Here is a 22,273-nt window from a genome sequence, read left to right as displayed (position 1 = left end):
CAGACATAGCATTTGCTGTGGGTAAGCTTAGTAGGTTTACCAGTAATCCAAATTTCTCTCATTGGAATGCAGTCTATAGAGTATTAAAATATTTAAAGAAAACTATAGACTATGGTTTATGTTATGGTGGGTATCCAACTGTAATAGAAGGATACACTGACGCTAGTTGGATAACTGAGCGTATAGATCATACATCAACCAGTGGGTGGATGTTCACCTTTGGTGGGGGAGCAGTCTCCTGGGCCTCTAAGAAACAAACATGCATTTCAACATCCACTATGGAAGCAGAGTTTATAGCTCTGGCAGCATGTTGTAAAGAGGCGGAATGGCTTCAGAATTTGTTATTGGAAATTCCGTTATGGCCTAATCCTATGCCATCGATTTATGTCCACTGTGATAGTCAGGCCACACTATCAAGGGCATATAATCATGTTTATAATGGTAAGTCCAGGCATATAGGACTTAGACACAGTACTGTAAGAGAGTTACTTACTAATGGAGTAGTAACTATTGATTTTGTGAGATCAAGCCAAAATTTGGCTGATCCATTTACTAAAGCTCTTGCGAGAGATATGGTGTGTAAAACATCATTAGGGATGGGGTTAAAGCCATTACCAAATAGTCACCAATGATGAAACCTCGACTCAACACTTGAGTAAATATCAAGTCTTGAGTTCAATGAGTCAAAGTACATCATATGGAGTGATTGCAAGCACTATAATATATATTATATTTCGATCCCAAGGTAAAGTGCTTGGTACCTGTAATGTATAAAAGGGAAAGGCTGAGCATTTGAGCTCTTAATAGACTTATAACAAAGTGTTGGAGTGTTATAGTTACAGGGGCACTCTTGATAAGTCTACCTATGTGAGTGTGGGAGTGGTGCCGCTTCCTATGAGACCTGACTAGTTTCTAGAGCACTCATGAAACCAAGATATAGACACAAGGCCAATTCATGTGTCGGTTTTTTAGAAATTGCCTAAAGAGATAAATTCTTATGTGTGAGATGTGTCCGGTTAACCAAATAGAATCGCTAGTTCAAAGACATGTCTACTATGCAATTCTGGTTAACTTTGATGTGTTTTCACTAAGTAAAGGTTCAAATCGAAAGATACCTTTATTTATGCATAAATTCCAAGCCTGATGAGAAAACCTTTTTGGATTTTGAAAATGGTGGGGGATTGTTAAAGATTTTTCAAAATCAAGTGTTTTTGGTCAAAACAATTTTTGGAAAATATTTTCTTTAAGTGTGTTTTGGAAAAGGAAAAACTTTTCTTTGGAAATAGTTACTTTTTGCAAGAGAAAGAGAAGAGTGTAAAGTAGAGGGAAAAGATAGTCCCGTACCGACTCATAAGAAAGAAAGAGTTGAGCTTATAAAGCTTCACTCTTTCTTCTTATTTGTTTATGTGCACATGGGGTCTTAGCCGTGGGTCGAACCGCGGGACGGTGCGTTCGCGCACACGCACGCGCGGCGTGGGCAATGGGCTATAGGGCGCTTTATTGGCCCTTTTTTAGGCGCACTTTGCACTTCGCACGCCGCATCGTAGCGATTGGAGCCTTTAATTTTTCCAGATTTGATCTGGATCGTTGGATCTAGACGATTGTGGATCGGTCTAGTGGGTGGGCCGAATAGTTCATAGGCCCATCAAGCCCAAGCCCAGTGTCGAATAGTTCGATTGGGTTGGGCTTTGATTCGAGCATAACGGTTGGCCCAGCGGGCCCAGTGCTCCAACGGTCAGTGGGTGCGATCCATTGGGTTGTGTCCCTTCCCAAACGGTCAAGGATCTAAGGGGTGCGATCTGTACCATAGATGGATCATCTAACGGTTAGATGGGAGGACGGGAATTTAAATATCCCAACAGTCTCTCTAGGATTGATCTGGTTCGTTGAATCGCGTATGGGCGCGATCTAACGGCCAGAATTCAAACTGATCTGGAAAGACTCTATACAGGGGTGCTTTTCACACTGAAAAGTCACCAGAGGCTCTATAAAAGTTGCAGAACCCAGCCATTTCAAGGGAGGATCGAATTTACACATTTCTGGAAAAATTCTTAAGACTTCCAGTGCATTATACTCTCTTTCTTGCTCCCACCAAAATTCGTTTTACTAAACTATTTTCTTATTGTTTATCTAATTACTGTTATACTGCAGTAACAGAAATTAGACTGATTCTCTCAGGCTTGTAAGATTCTAAGGGCATTTCGGATTTGACTCCGCTTGTGCATAGCGTCGTCAAATTAGTAGGACATTCCTACTGGCTTCATTGTATCTTGGAGGCAGTTCGCGGATCCCCTTTGTACACTTCTAGTGGGGGCGAAATCTGTCTTAAGGAAAGCGATTTTGCGCCTTGAAGCAAACTGGTTACTGTTTTTTTTTTCCATCAGATACAAATTATTTCTCCAACAAGAACTCGACCGGATTATAAATGCCACAAAGAAATACTTAACACTTCCAAGATTATAAATGCACTCAGATGAAACAGACACTAATGCAGAAAGAGATCATAGTTGCATCGATTCAGATCATTAGCAAAAGGTACAAGTGGATCCAATACAGGTAGGGTAGGCAATTCAGATAAAAAATAATGTTGCTAAGCATTGTGAGTGGCCAAGAAGATCAGTCGCTCGCATAAACTTACATGATTGAATGAAAAGTAAAACAAATGTCCAAGCAAATCAAAGATGCAAATGTGTAGTAAATAATAGCAAACCTTGTCAACTTGCAAAACTAGATACAGAGCAAATATGCAACATGCCAAGACGGTGGAAAGATCTTCCAAATTTCCTCATTTGTTCGCAGCCGGCGCTTGATCCATGCATATCTCCTCTCAGTTTTATCTAATTTTGCTAGTTCTAATTGATGGCCAAAGAAATTGAGACAGTTATGGCACAGAGGATGAGTGATGCAGTTTATAAGTCATTAAAATAACAAGAAATCATAAAAACAGCCAACAGACAAACCTGCTCCTTCAAAGATCTGTCGATACGAAGTAAGTTCCTTGCTGCAATTTTTTTTTACCAACTATTCCCTCACAGACGGCTCCAAAGCATCAACAACCAAGCAAGCGTCTGATAACTGGTGAGGTAAATTAGCTTCTTCTGTCTCTTTTCCTGTTCCTAAGCTGCGGAAACAAATGCAGTTGGAAATTAAGAAAAGTATAGAAAAGAAAATTATACTGTATATGTACCAATACAAGTTAAAAGGGTTTGGTGAAGGACAGGTAAGAATACATGGTGAAACTAACTAAAGCAAAAAAAGAAAATGGTTAGACAGAAATGAAATATAAGCGCGGGGAAGGATAGATAGAAAGATATAGAAATATAAGCATGGGGAAGGAGAGACATAAATGAAAGTTTATTACATAATGTTATGAAATTACATAATGAAGCACCTAAGTAATATTAAAATAGCTAAGTCTGAAAGACACGACACTAAACGACACTTGAGTTTCTAATTAAATATACCTCGAAAAGTCCGAAAATACATGAAACTTGAGTATTTGCTTGATGTTCTTGAACTTCTCTCTAAGATCACTTATCTTCGGAACATCCCTATAGGCTTCAAAGTGACTGCATAATTGGTTTACTGCCTGGAAAGCAGTACACCCGTATCAATAACATGCTAAGCACATATGATCACTTTCCTCGTGAATAATATAAAATTAGATTTAGAAAATAAATATTACAAACAGAAACCAACCCAGTCCATATAATCTGCTCTAGTCCAAATAGAATATTAGGATAAAAACCCCATACTAAATGATGGTGGATGTCTAAATTGACACCCATTCTGCTCTATGGACCCTGTTCCTTTATAGATTGAAAGATATTCACTGTACAATATAAATTTAGTAACATAAGGGCATTTGAACCCAGAACAGAAGATTTTTGAAATTCTTGACCACCGAAGAAATGATGTTGACAGCAGGAAGCTAAGATTTGTGTTGCTCTGAGCAGCTTTTCATCTTGGAGAACCCATCTTTGTTTAATGTATAAACTTTTTCTTTGGCCCAATCCTCATTTCAATGTTTTAATATGCATAAATACATAATATTCTCATTTTTCCCCAACAATTACAAAGTAAAAACTTGGTGATAGTAGTACCTCCAACTGCGCAGCTGCCTCTTTATATTGGCGTTTCGAAGCCATTACTTGAAGTTGCTCAACAGCTGAGACTGCAAATTGTAAAGAAAAGGACGTTGCAGTGAGATATATAAGGAAGACATCCATCTTCAGTACCTCAAATCTGGAAACAAGATTATCTAAATTCAGTTACACCATCACCGAAACATACAAAGGACCCAGTGATATCAGAAACTATGCATGGATTTTTGTAGTGTCATAAGAATGAAAATCATTGTTAATCAACTAAAAAACTCAACTCCAGTCAGAAGTCAGCTGAGTCAACTCGATTGAGTCACTTGGAACCAGAAAGAACCTCAAGTAGACTTTCAAAGATTCTGTATAGGTTTTCATATATGTCCTGCATATTTCAATCAAATAGAATCTGATGACGAATTGACTCAAAATTCAATTGAGTCCAAGTTTAGGACTACAATGAAAATATTCAAAACAAACCAAAATTATTCACTACATCTTGGCTACTATCCACATGACCAACTCACCAATCATAGTTCCACTGTTCCAGAGTATCGGAGTCGTAAATTTGAGATGAATCTCAATCTAGGTCGGTAAAAATGTGTTCAAAGTTCTGTTTCATCATGAAATTGAGCAATGAACCACTAAGGAATTCTCTCATAAATCAACTCCGATCAAGAAGCAATCTAAGAAGCGCACTTACCCATTTTTTACCAGAAGAATATTTTTAAAGTTATGAATGCAATCTGTGGTTTCTAGATCATGATGGAGCTTTTATTTTGATCTGCAAAGGAGCAGATAGATAACACTAATAGCATGATAATGTATTAATGGGATTTTGTTTCTTGTGGGCAAATTTTGCTTCCTAGTGACAAATTTAGAAGACGCAATTTTTACTTATGATAGGTGGTACTGGATATTTATGTTCATAGTAAAGGTACACTTCCCATTTTAATAGCCGATCATTGCAATTGTTAAGTTCAAACAAATAAATATGAAGCCAGATAAAGTGGATAGTTAGGTCACTTCTGCAACCTCATTGTCATAGCTAGGTCAAAGACAACGAATCCTTTAGAAATCTCAAATTTTTACATTGAAAATATCAAGTTTGCCAACATAATTTTATAGATTTCAAGCCCATTTCAAACAACAAGTACAGAGTTCGACCACTATTTAGATAATTTCAACCATTGTTTACATAATTTCAAAAAGTAAATACAGAGTTTCAACCACTATTTCTTTATTGAGTTTTTATATAATGAAAGGCCTTAGAGTCCATTATGTTTCAAAAAGTACCGTACGGCCACGCCATAGGATGATCCAAACCGTCGATAAGATGGCCCCAAAAATCATTTCCATAGGTTGATCCTAACCTTCCGATCTATGATCAACCATCTAATGTGCGGTCCCTCTATAGATCGGATGGTTATGATCAACCTATGGAAATGATTTTTGGGGCACAACCTAATTCCCATCTTATGGACGGTTTGGATCATCCTATGGTATGGCCGTATGGTACTTTTTGAAAAATAATGGACTTTAAGGCTTTTTATGATATAAAAACTCTTCTTTATTAAAAGAAATTATGAAAAGAGAGAGAAACGTCACTTTCAAAACTAAAGGTAAAAGTAAAAAAATTATTTCTTTATTCAATAAGGAGAAGGGCAAAAGGGTCCGAAAATAGCTGTGAACAGTGAAAGCACTTCACTTTGGTCATTTTCAACTCTCCACTGCTTCAGCATCAATAGTCCAAAAAGAGCTCTTTTTAGGTCATTTGGCCAAAGAACTAATGTTTGTATTAAATTGCCAACATGAGTGCTTGCCAGTTATACGTATGTAAATCCTCCCCCACCGGCACACGTTGACTTTTCTCAGCCGCCCCTAAATTAAGTACCCTGTCGAGTAACATTTTACATAGTCAAATTTAAAAAAAGGATGGAGTTCAAGGGAATTTTTGGACTTATGCACGCTTCACCAAAGCAAATACTGCCACTTGATACGAATTCGAAACATTGCATAGGGCCCCAAAACTGACTGTTTAAAGAAATGGCAACATCTACCAACTTTCGGTAGTTTTATAAGGCTCCTTGGCAAGTTGTAAGATTAAACAATGGGTCAACTCCATAGATATGGACAAATCATAGTTGGGTTCTTGTCCCAGCACTGGCTCAGACCAGAGCGTGTCTTTTCTCTTTTATCCGTGATTCTGAAAGAAGCCAGACGTTACATAAGGTCCACAAGTTTAGCTAAAATTCGTCAACACGTCTTTGAATACCGAGAAATACTAACACAGAACGGCTCTAAGCTGTTCACTTCATTCGTAAACGGTAATGAATAGAATGGTTTTCTGGTCACTGCCCTTCAAGAAAATGAAGCTTCATTCTCATTTGCTTTGTAGTTTGGTTTTGGCTGTGTTGGCTCTGAGTGTCAATATCTGTGGGAGCAATGCTCGTGTACTTTCTTATCCTGGGTCAAGCTTGAAGGAGCCTATTAAAGAAGTTTCTTTGGTTCTAATCCTCAACAATGAACATCCACCTTTGATGATCGGAGAAAGCAAGAGGGGTTTTCCATCCCCACCCCCAACACCACAAGCACATTTCCATTACAGTGGACGGCAGCCAAGACCTCCGATTGAATCAGAGCCCCAACCGCCTGTTACTGTGTCACCACCACCATCCCCGGTGCCATTTTACAAGCCATGAAGATCTTACTGGCTTAAAGAAGTGAAAAAATCCGTTTGGTTTTACAAGCCATGAAGATGTCACTGGCTTAAAGAGGTGAAAACAATCCGTTTGGTTGTCACAGAAATCATGTATCCTTGGGAAAAGAAATTAAAATCGCCACTTTCTCATTTCCATCTTCGTTTGGTTGTCATTGTAAATTATAGTTGTTCGCAAGCAATTTTTGAAGTAATAGACTTTTGAGTTTCCACCCAAATCATGAGCAAAGTAAAAGTAGAATTTAAAACTATCAATGTTGAGGATCCATTCCGATTTCTTAACTCTCTTTTTTTCCTTGATTTGAGAGGAAAGTCAAAGCAGTACAAAAAGGTCTGCATTTGGAAAAGGGCAGTGATATCTTGGAAAATTATGGCCCATCATAGAAATTATATGACCTAAGGCCGTGTAAACACAAAAAAAAAAACTTGGCTACACAACGTTGTGGACGAACCTTCTGCACAACGCACTAAAATCAAAGGCGAAACAGGGGGTGTGCACGGAACATGCCACACGCCCTGTTTCCCCTTTGATTTTAGTGCGTTGCGCAGCCTAGTTTTGTTCCGTGAACACGGTGTTCACAAGCAAAGGTACCACCAATGATATTTGATCCAACAGCAGTTCCTAGAAAAGTGAGCTACTGTTGAATAAAATATCAAGTATGGGATTATGGGTATGTCTTTATTAGGGCTGCAAATCGAGCCGGGTTTTACCCGACCCGAAAATAACCTGGGTTGGGTTCAGGTTTCATGGGTTTCGGGTCGAGCCGGGTTGAGCATTCAAAAGCCCGCATGAATCTCGGGTCGAGCCGGATTTGAAGGGGCCCGACCCGACCCGACCCGAGTTACATAAGTTATAGTATGTACATTTTTTTCTATTGTTAGTTAAAAGTTAAAAGTGAAAACCCACGCACCCACTGTTACTGTATGTGAGTGTAATTTCTGCTTCTATGAGTTGAGTTGATTCAAGTGTTTGATTCAGCATTGTTTGATTGTAATTACAACATTGTTTGATTACAGCATTGTTTGATTCAAGTGTAATGTGAGTGTAATTGCATCATTGTTTGATTCAAGTGTAATGTGAGTGTAATTTCTACTTCTATGAGTTGAGTTGCCTTGCCAAACAAGAATTTTCCTTAAAAAATTGCGTCAACGTGAAAAAACCTGACCCGACCCGAGATTTATCATAGGTAGGGCCGGGTTTGGGAATCGTGGGTTTTCCGAAAAAAAACCCAACCCGAGATATTTCTCGGGTAAGGTTGGGTTCTCCAAAACCCGACCCGCCCGACCCGAGTTGCAGCCCTAGTCTTTATGCGGCCCTCCGTTATATAATTTCTCGTAAATGGCAACCAAATAATGTTAGAAAAATGGAAAAAGTGTCCTTTAATTTTAATGTCACTATTGCATTCCATCGATCCGAATGACAATCTAAGTTGGGCCTAATGCCATTGAGAACACCTCGACCACATGACCCAGTCCCTTCATCAATGAAGCTTTCATTTATGGTTCAATCAATAAAAGCTAAGGCTGCTTTTAAAGAAACATAAAATTAAGTAAACATCCTATCTAAAAATAGTTGTGAAACTTATTTTACACCCCTTTTTGTCGAAAGAATCAGAGCCCTAGCCCTAGCCCTAGGCCCTATTTGGATTACATGAAAAACATTTATTGAGGAATTTTTTTTTATTTCCACAATTCAGAGGGAAGTGATAAATTTTAGGAATATCATTATAAGTTAAAGGGCTCTATTTGAAATGTCGTGGTTCAAGTCACTTATTTTTCATATGTAATCAAACAGTGAAGAAACATTACATTTTTTTATAACCTTTTCTTTTAAAATTTTTCCCAAAATTCCTGCAATCCAAATAATAATAATAAATTTTTTTTTTTACTCATGAAAATACCAAAATGTCCTTGTATGTGACAAATTACCTTGTTAGAAGACCGAGATCCTTGACTCACAATGATCTGTTTTGATAGGGTGGGTCCCACCAACTCAATACAAAACCATATATCAGGTGGGGCTCACCATTTTACCTCATGTTTTGATGGGTAGGGCCCTTGATCTCCAACCAAGTCCTTGAATAAGGTGGGAACCACCATTTTACACCTCATGCTTTTGACAGGGTGGGGCCCATTTTGTACACATGCACAGCATAGGCAAAGAACGCTAATATATATGTAGAAATGATATTCCCACACCCTTGATTCAAAACATATCATTGAGCCTACATGGATATGTTGTTCTTTTTACAAGGGTGCGAAGAACAGAAGATGAGAAAGAAGGGATTTACTAGGGTCCATCTCAAAAGGCATTTCGCAGGCATGTCAGACAAGCTGACTAATGAATCTGCAACTCGTAGGAAGTATGGAAATAAATAAATAAAGGACCACCCTTAAAATTAGGCACCCACCCTTATGGGTTTGTCCTATCTGCTACTTGATTGACTATATAATGGATGGAAAGAACATGCTCCAAGAGAGTAGAAGTGGTCAGACTGTCTTTACAAACGGACCCAACCCAACCCGGCCCGGCAGATCTCTTCTGCCGGCAGTTTAAATAAATAAATGAAAGAACCACCCTTGAAATTAGTCATCCATCCTTATTGGCTTGTCCTATCTCCTACCTCATTGACTTAAATGGATGAAAATAACAGGCCCTAAAAGACTAGAAGTGGTCAAATGGGCTTCACAACCGGACCCAACCCGACCCGGCAGATCTCTTCCGCAGCGGGCGCGTCCCACAAAACCGCCCGCCTCCTCATCTCTTCAAAATCCGCCACACACTCTTCAACTTTCAACCGTCCGATTTTCTCCCGACCTTCCGCAAGCTTCTTCCCAGCCAAACGATCAAAGATCCCTTCCCAACCTTTCTCCCACGGACCCCGGGCATCGCACAATTCAAGACTTCCGTTCGCCCACTCCGTCCAACCCCAACCCGGATCCAGCCCGGTCCCCACAATCTTAGCCACGCAGGGCCCCACACAGGCGGGGGTGCATGGCAGGCACTTGACCCCACTAAGTGGGCCCGGGCTCCCCATCGATGCCACGGGGACGCCAAACCGGGACGGAGGGTAAGCAAACGTACGGACGCCAACAATGCAGAAGGGCAACCGGTTGACCCGGTTTGCCACGCCCTCGACGGTGAGTTGGGCCTTAAAGGCAGACTCAGAGTTGAGATTCCGGTACCCGGCGGCATCGAGTTTGGGGATGAAGGAGAGGCGGGAGAGGGCGGCGGTGGAGGTCTTGAGGTCTCCAATGCCGAATCGGTCGTTGAAGCCGCCGTAGGCGGAGCCCTGAGGGACGACGTATTTGCCGATGACGAAGTTTTCTGGCGAGAGCGGGGCCGACCAGTAGCCGTCGACCCGGGTCCGGACTACCCAATCGTAGGTGAAGTTGTGCTGGGCTTGGTAGGCGTTTATCATGGTCAGGCAACCTTCTACTAGGTTGAAGTATTGCACCAAACCCTGAATAGAAAAAGACAAAACAATTGGATTGTATCTATAAAAAAAGGGGGTTGTATTATTATCTGTTAGAGTGGTTTTCTATTTCATGAAGGGGACTGATGTGACATTATCTGTAATTGATATATACCACGACGACTCTATGGAGAGGGGTGGAATATAGATTGGGAATATGTGGTTTCCTACTGTTGGAATTTGTTAAACATAATCAATGGAAATGTTTTTGTCGAAAGTCTATATAGTATTGGAGGCTAGTTGTTATGGGTGGAAAATGTTGCAGGGATTAAGCTAGAATATCAAAAGTCAATATAGGCTCTGTTCACTTCTTTTCTCCGGAAAGGAGAGGAAAGGATTTCGTTTTTCTTTCCTTTCAAGGTGATGTGGTAGAAGGAAAAGGAATCCAGGGAAACTGTCAAGGAAAATGTTTCGTTTTCCATGCAAAGCCTCTTTTTGATATATTTAATCAAAACCGAAAAGTTAATTTCCACGTAATTTTCAGCTTTTAAATAAGAAATTCCACATCTGATAATATTTTTCCCTGTAAGAACACAAAAATTCTGTCTTGTCACGGAAAAAAAGACATTGAACAGAGCCATAGATTTCCTATGATATTGCTTAGGATTCTAAAAGACTCATGGAGCTACAATAAGGTATTCAATGTATGGAGTGATTTGTATAGTGATTGTATGCTTAAATAGAAGCTTCAAAGGGTAAAGGTTCAAGGAAGAAGTGTAGAGATTCTAAGGAAAAGAGTGCCGGTCTATATCAATTGTTTTTGATAAATATAAAGTCATTTAAATTTTAGTGTTACATTTGAGTTTTAGTGGAGCTCTACACAGGCCCTTTGGCAGCGTGTGTCTCAAGCTCCGTTACCTACCTGGCTCTTATGATAACACTGCACGATGGATCCATCTAATTGGGGTCAACACCTACACATGTGGCTAGTAATATGAAAAACAAACAACAACGTTCTTTTGCATATTTCTCTCGTGAATTCGAAGTAAGGAAAATGACTAAGATAGAAGGGATTTGCTTGTGATTAACTGTAAGTAAAAAAGTTAGACACTAGGTAAGGGAAAAGAAATGAAACGGCACCTGGATGCCGTTGGGCGAGCCGTTGGGGGTGAGGACCCTTGCCTGCGCCTTGGTCTCCGGCAAGCGCTTTGGAGAGAAAATTCGTACACCGGCGATCCTAGGTGCAACCTTGAGGAGTGAGAACATGAACGAGCCCGCATTGAGTGGGCTATGTAAGAAGAGATCGGAATTCGGGTATGGTTTTAGGAGGTTCTCGATCAACGATGGTCCGGTAAGCTCGAATCTCCTCGCCCCACCAACTAGGCAGATTGCGATCCGAGACCGATCCAACCGAGCTTTTGGATCTGAGACGGATCCAACTGGGCTTTGGGTTTGGTTGCTGGTTGGGTGGAGGAAGGTTTTGAGATTGGAAAAGGAGGATAAAGGGTTTGTGTAGGTAATTATAGAGAGGTATAGGAGGAAAAAGAGAGGCGCAAGGAGTAGAAGAAGAAGACGATAGTTAAGTCTGTGAGCCCAACTCATGATCATGGTTTTTGGATATCTCATCTTCCTCTCCTTTTCTTCATTTTTCTCCATTTGGAAGGAAAATGACGAGAGAGAGAGAGAGAGAGAGAGAGAGAAGAGAGAGAGAGAGAGGGGGTGGGTTTGGGCAGGAAGGTGAAACGTTAGGTTTTTATAGAGGTATTTTGGTGGAGGAACTAAACTGTCTAAACAAACTAATGATGGAATGGTGAAGTGTAAAATGAAGAGACAAAAATGGGGGCCTGCAGAAATAATTATTCCCTGTAAAAAAAGGGAAATGATATCAGCACAGCCATGTTTTAACTATTGTACAGACCCAGCATGTTTTTTCTTTTTTCAATTGGCTTGTTAGAGTTTTTTGAGAACTGAAATAACCTTTGACATCTCCTTAAATAAGAAAAAAACAAGATCAGTTAGTGCAAATATCAAAATATAGTTCTGCTGATAACATGACCCAAGAAAAACACGAGGGATGTTGAATATCAGGATAGACATATGGTTGTGCATGTGAGTGTAGGGGTGCAACTCGGGTAAGGTTGGGTTGGGTTGGGTTGAGGCCAACCCGACCCGAGCAGAGGAACCACCCATCTTTCCAACCTGAACCCGACCCGACTAGAGGAACCACCCATATTTCCAACCTGAACCCGACATGACCCGATTTCCAACTCGACAAGGTTCAACCTAACCCAACCCGAGGAACCCTTTTTTCCAACCCGAACCTGACTCGACCCGAGTTCAATCCGAGTTTTTAAGCTTAAAAATAAAAAATCATAAAAAATGTTTGGCTTCACTCGGGTCGGGTTGCCAAACCCTCAACCCGAGCCCACCCTGAACTCAACCCGGGTTGGGAAAAGTCAACCTGAACCTGAACCTGAACCTGACCCGAACTCAACCCGACCCAACCTTTTCTGGGGATGAACCTGTCGGGGGTTCAGGTTGAACCCGACCCGAGTTGCAACCCTATGTGAGTGGGATGCGAGGAAATACAAGGTGGATCACATAAATGCAACTAATTAATGGAAGTCATATATTCTTCCCTTTTTTTTACTCTGGACAGCCCTCCCCTCTCTAGTGTATTTATGAGTTATGAGTTATGAGTCCTATTACTACTATCTTATACTAGAGGGGGCGGTCCCAAGTAAAAAAGTGGGCAAATTTCCCCTAATTAAATGACTTGGCTTTCTACTTTCTCTTCGGGAGTAAGCCTTCATTCCGTGACATTTTTTTGTAGTTTTCTTGAACAAACGATAGCATGTAATGCATGACATATACGTTGTATTGGCAACGACTTCGTTACAAAATGATATTCCGCGTGTTATCATCCGAAATGATATTTCCACCCCTTTCTTTGGTCTTTACGAAATAATAAAGAAACAAAAGGGGGTGAAAATTAAGAATGTCAAAGGACCCTCACGTCCGATGGATCCATCAGAAGGATCCGAACAGTAACGGACAAGATTTGAGCACACTAGCTAGCTTCGAACTATGTCTATTGGATGATTTGGATCCTTATCCTAAGGTCCAAAATTATTTATAGCATTAAAAAGGGAGCCAATCAATGAAGATACCCTTCAAATATTCACCAAAGGTGTTTTTGTAGCATTAAAAAACTATACTCAAAATGGAGAAAAGTGGAGAGGGTGGATCCGGAATTGCTTATCATCCTCATGGTTTTCCGTTCTAATTAACGGCTCAGCAAAAGGATTCTTCAAATCCTCTAGAGGATTGCGGCAGGGCGATCCTCTCTCTCCATTTCTTTTCTTGATAGTGGCCGAATCCTTATGCAGTATACTGAAAAAGGGAAGTGATATGGGGCTATATAGAGGATTCCTAATTGGGACAAATAAGGTGGAAGTCTCGCTGCTTCAGTTTGCGGATGATACCCTCCTGTTCTGTTCCCCGGTCCTCTCCCAGCTTCTCAATCTGAAAGCCATGCTTCGGTGTTATGAGATGGTCTCAGGTCAACGATCCAATTTTGGTAAATCTCGGTTGTATGCGATTAATGTATCTGAGAGTGAGGCTTCATCCTTCGCCGGAATTATGGGGTGTGGTCTAGATGTCTTTCCCGCTACCTATTTGGGTCTCCCTCTCGGGGTGGGCCGTCCGAGACACACCCTATGGACTCCTATTATACAAAGGATTGAGCGTCGGTTGGCCACATGGAAGCGCCGTTTGGTTTCCAAAGGAGGTAGATTGGTGCTTATAAAGGCTGTTCTCTCTAATATGCCGATTTATTTTCTATCCCTTTTTCATTGTCCAGCTTCTGTTGCTGAGAGCATCGAGCAAATTCAGAGACGATTTCTGTGGGGCGGTTCAAGGACTTCCAAAGGGGTCTCCCTTCTTAAATGGAGTTTAGTCTGCTCTCCAATTAAAAAAGGAGGTTTGGGTATCAGGAGAGTCCAACTCTTTAATCAGGCCCTTATGGGTAAGTGGTTGTGGAGATATGGAGAAGAACAATCCTCTTTGTGGGTTCGGGTCATTGAAAGTAAGTATGGTTCATCTCATGGGAATTGGGACTCTGTTGATACTTTCAAAATCAAAGGAATCACGGTATGGAGGGACATATTGCGTTTGAAGACCGTTTTTGCCCCTGGAGTTCGCTTCAGAGTCTATAGGGGGGATCGAATTCGGTTTTGGCAGGACCCTTGGTGTTCGTCCCATTCTCTCCGAGTTTTGTTTCCTGACTTATATATTGTATCTTCTCAGAAAGAAGCTTGGGTATCGGAATGTTTCGAACGGGTCCAAGGGCAAGTGGAGTGGATTCCTAAGTTTCGTCGAGCCTTCTTTGTCCGGGAGTTAAGCGATTACAGCGCCCTCATCTCCTTATTGAACTCTTACTTCATCAAGTCTTCGGGCATAGATCGTCGTATTTGGATTTGGAATCCGTCGGGGATTTTCTCTGTTAAATCTTTTTATCTCCATCTGATCCCCAATCTAATGGAGCATGCGTCCTCCGCGGTTTGGCGCCTCGCATGCCCCCCAAGAGTTGCTTTCTTTGGGTGGTCGGTTAGCAGGGGACGAATTCAGACGATAGATTTCTTACGGAAAAGAGGAATGTGGCTGGTTGATCACTGCCCCCTATGTCTATCCGCCGGGGAATCCATCGACCACCTATTTATACATTGCCAGGTTGCTTCATATATTTGGGGTCAGCTCTTTTCTAGATTTGGAGTCAGTTGGGTTGCTTCCAATTCTATGGCCGAATTTATTAAGAGTTGGGACTGGGCTCCGTGGAAGAGGAAAGGTAGAATTTTGTGGAAGATGTGTCTCTTAGCCTCCTGGTGGTTCTTGTGGAAAGAGCGGAATGCGCGGGTCTTTGAAGGGAAAGTCAGGTCTCCATATTGGATTTATATACAGGTGGTAGCAGCGGTCATCTCCTGGGCCCGTTCACTTCCTCTTTTTCGGTTTGTTTCTGCGTATGCCCTTTGGGAAGGGTGGTCAACCATATGCATGGAATCGGTTACCAAAGTGCAATCTCGACCCTCATGGTCCCCCCCGCCACCGGGGTCTCTGAAGCTCAATTTTGACGGTTCCTCTATCGGTAACCCAGGGGCGGCTGGAGTGGGGGGGTTATGTCGGAATCACAAAGGGGAAGTCATTTGGGCCTATTCAGGGCCTCTTGGATTTGCCGACTCGTCTGAGGCGGAGGTTCGAGCCGTTCACAGTGGGATTCTTTCCATGCCTCGCTTGGAGTGCAACAGTCTGATAGTCGAAGGCGATTCCGTAAATGTTATTCGCTGGCTTTCGGGAGATGCTTCTCCCCCTTGGAGATTTGTGCCTTTCTTTGAGGAGATAGAGGATAGAGGAAAGGGCTACTCCATGGTCTTTCAGCATGTCCGGAGATCGGCCAATGTGGCAGCCGACTCTCTGGCTTAAAGTGGTGTTTCTCGGGCCGAAATGGAGTGTTTTGACTATCTCCCCCCTTGAGTCATTGTCTTGCTATTTCATTCGCTCATTGTTCCGACAGGACCATCTCGGTTCTGCTTATTCATATATATAAATATAAACTCTGTTGCCTTCTTCAAAAAAAAAAAAAACTATACTCAAAATGGTAAATAATTTTGAAAATGGATCTTGAAATAGAATTTAAATTTCCGGAGATGATATTTTCACTCGCTATAACGTGAACAGTGGGCAACTTTAACGCTTTTTGAAGTCAAATCATGTTAAAAGGGGGGCGAGTGAGTACTGCAGGGGGTGTGGGGGTGAAAATATATTCGCCCTAAATTATTAAAGGGTTTTTGCAAAAGAAATCTTCTACTTTGGTTATTTGCAAAAAGTCATTTTTTTACTCATAGAAAGGCCAAAATATCATTGTATGTGATCAAGAGGTGCATGGACTCATAAAAAAAAAAAAAGGTATCATTTGAATAAAAAGAAGATTTCAATTGAAGATCCTATCCGCACAATCAACATGTGCAAAGAATGAAAAGAGGTGAATATGTTGGAAAAGTGGTGGAAATATATTTCTCTAATATATATTAAGATTAGGAGGAATTCTAGACTGAAGGGAGCCCTTGCAAAAAAAGAGGTGAAAGGGTTCTCCTATTGGCTGCACATCACAATCATGCATTAATATCGGCTGAAAAGTCAAACATGATGGTGATGTGCAGCCAATACGGAAGCCCTTTCACCTTTTTTTGCAAGGGCTCCCTTCAGTTTAGACTTCCTCTAAGATTAGATTGGGCGTTGAGTAGAGGAAATTTAAGATAAAACCTAATCTTATTTGCAATTAAGGACAAAATTTAGTGGTATCCAAAGAGGCCGCTAGATTAGCAATGATAATTATTACAAGGGAATGGTGAGTAGTCATAAATACACTAGAGGGGCTATCCCAAGTAAAACAAAGGGTCGAATATAAAACTTCCCTTATTAATTATAATAATTAAATGATTGTAACTCTCTTTAAAAAGAGTACATAGATAAAATTATACCTTGATCTAGGATTTTGACATTCTAGAAGCTTTATTATAGAGACTAGAATAATGTTAATCAAGGCTTATGACCTTCAAGAAAACTTTATTATAAAAAGTCATCTAATCCATAATAAGATAATGGGATTTTTTATGCAATTTTGTGGATAGCCATTTGGCAGCTGGCTTTTGCATGAATTAAATGAATAAGACAAAATCTGCTAAAAATGAGCATGTGTGGCTGTTCTCTCATGCAAAAGTCAGCCGCAAAATGACTTTCCGCAGAATTGTCTATTTTAGTTTTTCACATGATCTCTCCCCACCAGCTAAAACCTAATACTAATACTTGTTTAGAAAAAAAAAAGACGCTAGTAACTAGGAAAATGCTAAAAAGAAAGTCAATTTCATGCTCCTTCCTAAAAGACACTTATTGGGCCTCACTTGTGCTTGATCCATCAAGCCCCGCTTAGAATGACACCATAAAGAACCCCAAACCATTTATTTTGTAGTCTGATGATGTTTTTCAAGATAAATGGTCTTGATTTTGCTTTCACATTCATGCCCCTCATAGGACCAAAAAATTGGCTTTACTTTAATCTTAAAAATGACTTTTTGTAGTTGTTCTCTAGTATCAACTATCATGGGCGTTTGGATACGAGGATTTTAGAATCTAGGTTTTTAGTTTGAAAATATTGTAAAAGAGGGCTCATGATCAAGTTGCTGTCGTGCTGTCCCGACAGCGTTTCTTAGATTTTAAGTAAGAAATCCAGGTTTTAGAAATCTCAGAAATCTCTCCCGCATCCTGAGATTTCTAAAACCTAGAAACATGGGATGATCGCCTGCTCTCTTGCTGTCGGAAAGAAGGGCAAGAAACAAGAAAACGATGGCTGGTCTCTTTCTTCTCTCGTCTCTCCTCTACGATTTTGAGGAAATTCAAGATTCTAAAATCTGTGTATCCAAACGGGCCATAGTGTTTATTTTATTGGATTGTTTAGATTTGGGAAAAAATTTATATGAATTTTCTTCCTCGGGAAAATAAACTCACGTCTACTAGTGTGGAATAATAAGTTACATAAATACAAAAAAAGAAGATTTGATTAGGCATGTTTGTCAACCATGAAAAAATTTATCATTGACTATTGGTGGGGCCAGCTATGAGAGACTACTAGTGAAAAGAACATGTAAAGCCCTGAAATAGTTAAAAAAAACCAATTTGAAGTAGTGTAATTTTATTAACTGCTTTTTAAGTATTTCTCATGCTCTCTCCATGCTCTCTTCATTGTGCCCTCTCAAGTCTCTCCCCTCTCATTCTCTGCCCCACATATATTCCATGGAATAATTTTTCATTGTTGCAAAACATGCTCTTAGGGGCCTTTGTATCAAGGGAAAAATTAGGGAAACATATTGCTTAATTTTTTCCAGAGGAAAGGAAAAATTCAAAGTTTTTTAGGCTTGTAATAATCCTACACGGCCGTTTAGATTAATAGACTTATTCAACGTGGACCCTTTTGTCTTAAATTGTTAAACAGTGACTATGCTAAAAGTTGCAAATGTAACCCTGTTGTTATTGCAACGGACTTCAATTGAGCATGTTCCGCAACACTTCTCATTCTTGCCTAAAGAATCGGACGGAAACGGAGTGATGAGAAACTTTAGAAACGGTTATTTATCGCTTCAAGGAATCCTATTTTTTAGTTGAAAAAGTAGCAGAAATTTTAGAAACCGACCTTAGCGGGTCACAGCCGAACAAGATTTTTGAGATTTTTTTGGCTTTCGTCATTCTCCACCCCTAAAACAAGGGAGAATGCAGCCGAACACGAGTTTACACGGTTTACGAGGGTTTTCCACTAGAAAAGGTCTTTTTCTCTTCTTCTTGGATTCGAATTTTTATATGATGAAAGGCCTTATAGTCCATTATTTTTCAAAAAGTGCCTTACGGCCCGCACCATAGGATGATCCAAACCGTCCATAAGATGGGACACAATGTAAATAGGTTGCGCCCCAAAAATCATTTCCATAGGTTTATCCTAACCCTCCAATCTATAGAGGGTTAGGATCAACCATCTAATGTGCCCCAACAAATGAATAGTTTGGATTAGCAAGAAATGTGGGTCCCACGTTTAGGTGACCAACAAAGACCTAGTGAACCCACCTGCGATGGACCCCATCAGTTAGGAAAATCAACCTATCCAAACCCAGAGAAATTATACGGTGAAAGGCCGTATAAAGACGTAAAGATTAAGGACTTCCATCATATAATTTCTCGACAAACCCAACCTATTCTTCTCTAGTGGGTCCCAAGGGATACACATCATACATAGAGAACCAAAATACACCATAAAAAGGCCAAAAGTAAAGAAAAAAAAAAAGCTATTGATATTGGCACTACCATTACCAATCCAGCAGCCAATTAAAAAAGAAAAGACAAATTTAATTAGTGCAGCTACCAAAACATGGTAGTGCCAATACCGGTACCCAAGAAAAAATTACTGAAAATAAGATTGGCCTGTAATGTCAACATCTCGATCACCGGTAGAAGGAGGGGGCTTGTGTTTGGGTTCAACCGTGGGCCCCACGGGCCCGTCAGCACTCTGACTGTCGCTAGCCGGTGGCTTTCCAGGCTTCTCCGTTAACCCCTCCTCCGTACCGTACATTCCACCACCGTATGCACCTTTGGTCACCGGCTGCAGCCGGGACATCGGTTGCTGCACCTCTGCCTCTTTGTTTATCTTCTTCTCCATACTCTTTTGACTTAGCCCTCTCCCACTCCTTATTTATATATCTACACGAATGCAATCTGACACGTGTAGCACCTCAACACGTGGAACTTCTAGATGAAGCCACGTGTTAGCAAACGTGTAAACTCCCTGTAGGTCTACAGAACTAATTCCTTGAATTCATGGCCTTGGATTGCAGGAAAAACATTTCCATGGAAAGAATTTTCTGGGAATTATTTTTGCTTTCTATGATTTTGAGGGGAATGATATGATTATGGTTAATTGAGTGAGATTGGTTCAAGTAAAAAGGTAGGGAGTTTTAGAAATAATTTTTAGTTCCAAACTTTTCCTGGAAATTCTTGCAATCCAAACAGGGTGTTTGGATCTAGGGAAAATAATTTTCTATGGAAAAAATATTCCACTATCAAATGGGTTTTCTAGGAAATGAAAAACTCAACTCAAAACATGATTGATTTTTTCCTTGTTTTTTACCAACTTCTCACCCTCTTCTCATTCGTACCCTCTCAAATCTCTAATTCTCCCAGTCGCCCTACCTCTCTCTCACTTGAGAAACTTAATTTATCATGAAAAAAAATTCATGGTTGCCAAACATGGCCAAAGGGTTTGAACTTTGAATTTTGAAGTCACCCAATCCCCTCAATTCACAGGTGCACTTGCACATCTAGGTGGTGACTTGGCATAGGACTCAAAAAATGCTCATCTTTCAAATGACTTGGACTGTGGTCAGTCTCAGTAATACAACTCTCTCTTTTGTTCGATGGGTAACAATCAATAAGGTGTTTAAGGAAATCCATACGAGTAAAAACAGCTAAAGAAAAGGCCAAAGAAACAACACCCCATAATAGGAAACTAAGCTCTGTGCTTGGGCTCCACTGAACCTGTATTTAGACCAATCCATTCCATCTTTGAGTAAGCATGGACAAATTGAGTGGACGAATCTCAAAATATTTAGTTATAATGTAATTATTATTATTGAACATTATACTCGAGCTAGCACTTTTAGCTCTTTTAAACTTCCCAAGTGTCACATAATGAATAATTACATGTAATTCGACTGCGAAATGAAAGCTCAAAGAGTTGAATATTGTGACTTGGATTGAATTTTAATACTACACATGACACATCCATTCATGTACAAGCATGTCTATTTGGCATGATAAATCCGTATGATAACCCTCTAAATGTAGATGCCAATGCAATTTTATGGGGTGGGAAGGGTTAACAAGATGTCAGTGGGTGAGAATGTTGAGGAGGTTGTCTAAACATGCAATTCATCCAGCTTCAAGAATCAAGACTTTCAAAGCTAGATTTCAAGGTCTCCAACCGTTTTTGTGCCTTCTGTACGCACTCTATCTTGCCATCGGTGCTTGAAATGAGCCTACAAAGGGCTGAAATTGCAACATCGACACTCTCCACGTCACTTTTATCCTCTTGTTTACCATTGCTACTTGCCTTTTATGGATGAATTTTGAAATCAATTGTCATTTAGTAAGCTTTCGCTAGGGCCTGGTTGCATACAAGATGGACCTGAAGATGGAGATGGTGATTTGTGTAACTTCTTGTTTTTTTTTTTTTTTTGAATGGTTAGTTGTGTGACTTCTTTTACCTCTATAACCACCATTTATAGGTGCCGGTCTTGATCTAAGAGAGAAGAGAAGATGCATTTACTATCAAACGCTCCTCTTCACATTCATTGTGATAATGAAGCTGCAATCGCAACCATAAAGAATGGTGAGATTGAGTCAAAAGGAAAACACCATTACAAGAAATACCCTAATCGACAAACATTCTAATTAAGGCCCTCTAATTAAGCCACCAAATTAGAGAGCAAAACTTCAGAATTTGCCTTGTGTGGGCTTGTATTAAAGGTAATTCATTTTATCCTTTTGAGTAGAAACTGGACAGGGAGGAAGCTATATATTCCATCACTAGACTATCAAGTGTTTTATTCTTTTTTGAAAATTATATCAATGTGTTAGTATCGTAGACAATTATTCAATAAATCCAAAATTTTCAAAGATGAATGTCATGGATTTGTATTCAGATTCTAAACTATATATTTGAGGTCAATGATGGGATAAAAAACCATATCGAGAGCTCTACAGAGTGATTATGTTGAGGAGCTGAACCCTGGTTTGGATTAAGCCTTATTGAAGTTGGTTATGTCTCACAAGTTTTTTAGCTTGTTAATCTCTTATTCGATTCTGGACGTGAACGGATAAAATACAGAGGGCAGGCTAATGGAGAGAACCATTATTTTAAAACTCCCCGCATCGTCGTGGACTACCCTAGTCGACTCCCTTTTATCTTGGCCACGTCGTCTGAGTTCGTGTTTCTCCCTACAAAATCAATCAAAACTCCTTTGACTCTTCCGAGTTACGACTGCACCATTCAAGTACCCTGCCGGGTCAACTAAGTACTCAACTGCATTGTGCCGAGCCACGCTTCTACCCTCTTATTTTAGCCCTAGAAGTTTTAAAGGTAATGAAAGTAAATCTTCATTTTCCCCATATGAACCAATCTGACATGGGTGTTATCCCTATGGATATGGGTGCCAATATTTTCTCCCCTCTTTAAAATTATATGCATGTCTTGGTGTTTATAGACAATTCTTGCAGTGACAAAGTACAATTAGACAATAAAATTCCGAAAGCTTATTGAGTTGAATATCTAGATTTGTATTGTAATTCTTTTGTATACATTTACATTCAATGAAATCTTTCTGGCAAATCCTTCAAAATGCAGATGCCAATGATGGTTTGGGGGATACACACGGATAAAGAGATGC

The 22,273-nt window shown here is 40.2% G+C and overlaps 2 protein-coding genes across 2 annotated transcripts; both read right to left on the bottom strand.

Annotated features, from left to right (window-relative positions):
* Positions 1 to 8,993: 8,993 nt before the first annotated feature.
* On the bottom strand, positions 8,994 to 11,898 carry LOC143886264 (uncharacterized). The gene is made up of 2 exons (XM_077390202.1): positions 11,373 to 11,898; positions 8,994 to 10,280 (listed from the first exon to the last, which is right to left on the bottom strand). Exons 1-2 carry the CDS (start codon positions 11,886 to 11,888, stop codon positions 9,492 to 9,494), a joined length of 1,305 nt encoding a protein of 434 aa, XP_077246317.1. The 5' UTR covers positions 11,889 to 11,898; the 3' UTR covers positions 8,994 to 9,491.
* A 7,073-nt stretch (positions 11,899 to 18,971) lies between these two features.
* LOC143886042 (transcription activator-like protein) lies at positions 18,972 to 19,488 on the bottom strand. Its single transcript, XM_077390035.1, has one exon. It carries the CDS (start codon positions 19,486 to 19,488, stop codon positions 19,234 to 19,236), a length of 255 nt encoding a protein of 84 aa, XP_077246150.1. The 3' UTR covers positions 18,972 to 19,233.
* Positions 19,489 to 22,273: the final 2,785 nt, after the last annotated feature.

The sequence above is a fragment of the Tasmannia lanceolata genome, unplaced genomic scaffold (assembly GCF_043159265.1).
Source record: "Tasmannia lanceolata isolate RefF3 unplaced genomic scaffold, GAP_Taslan_0.1 ptg000011l, whole genome shotgun sequence".
Lineage (NCBI taxonomy): Eukaryota > Viridiplantae > Streptophyta > Magnoliopsida > Canellales > Winteraceae > Tasmannia > Tasmannia lanceolata.
The sequence above is the reverse complement of the archived record's forward strand: the minus strand, read 5'-3'. Positions and strand labels throughout refer to the sequence as shown.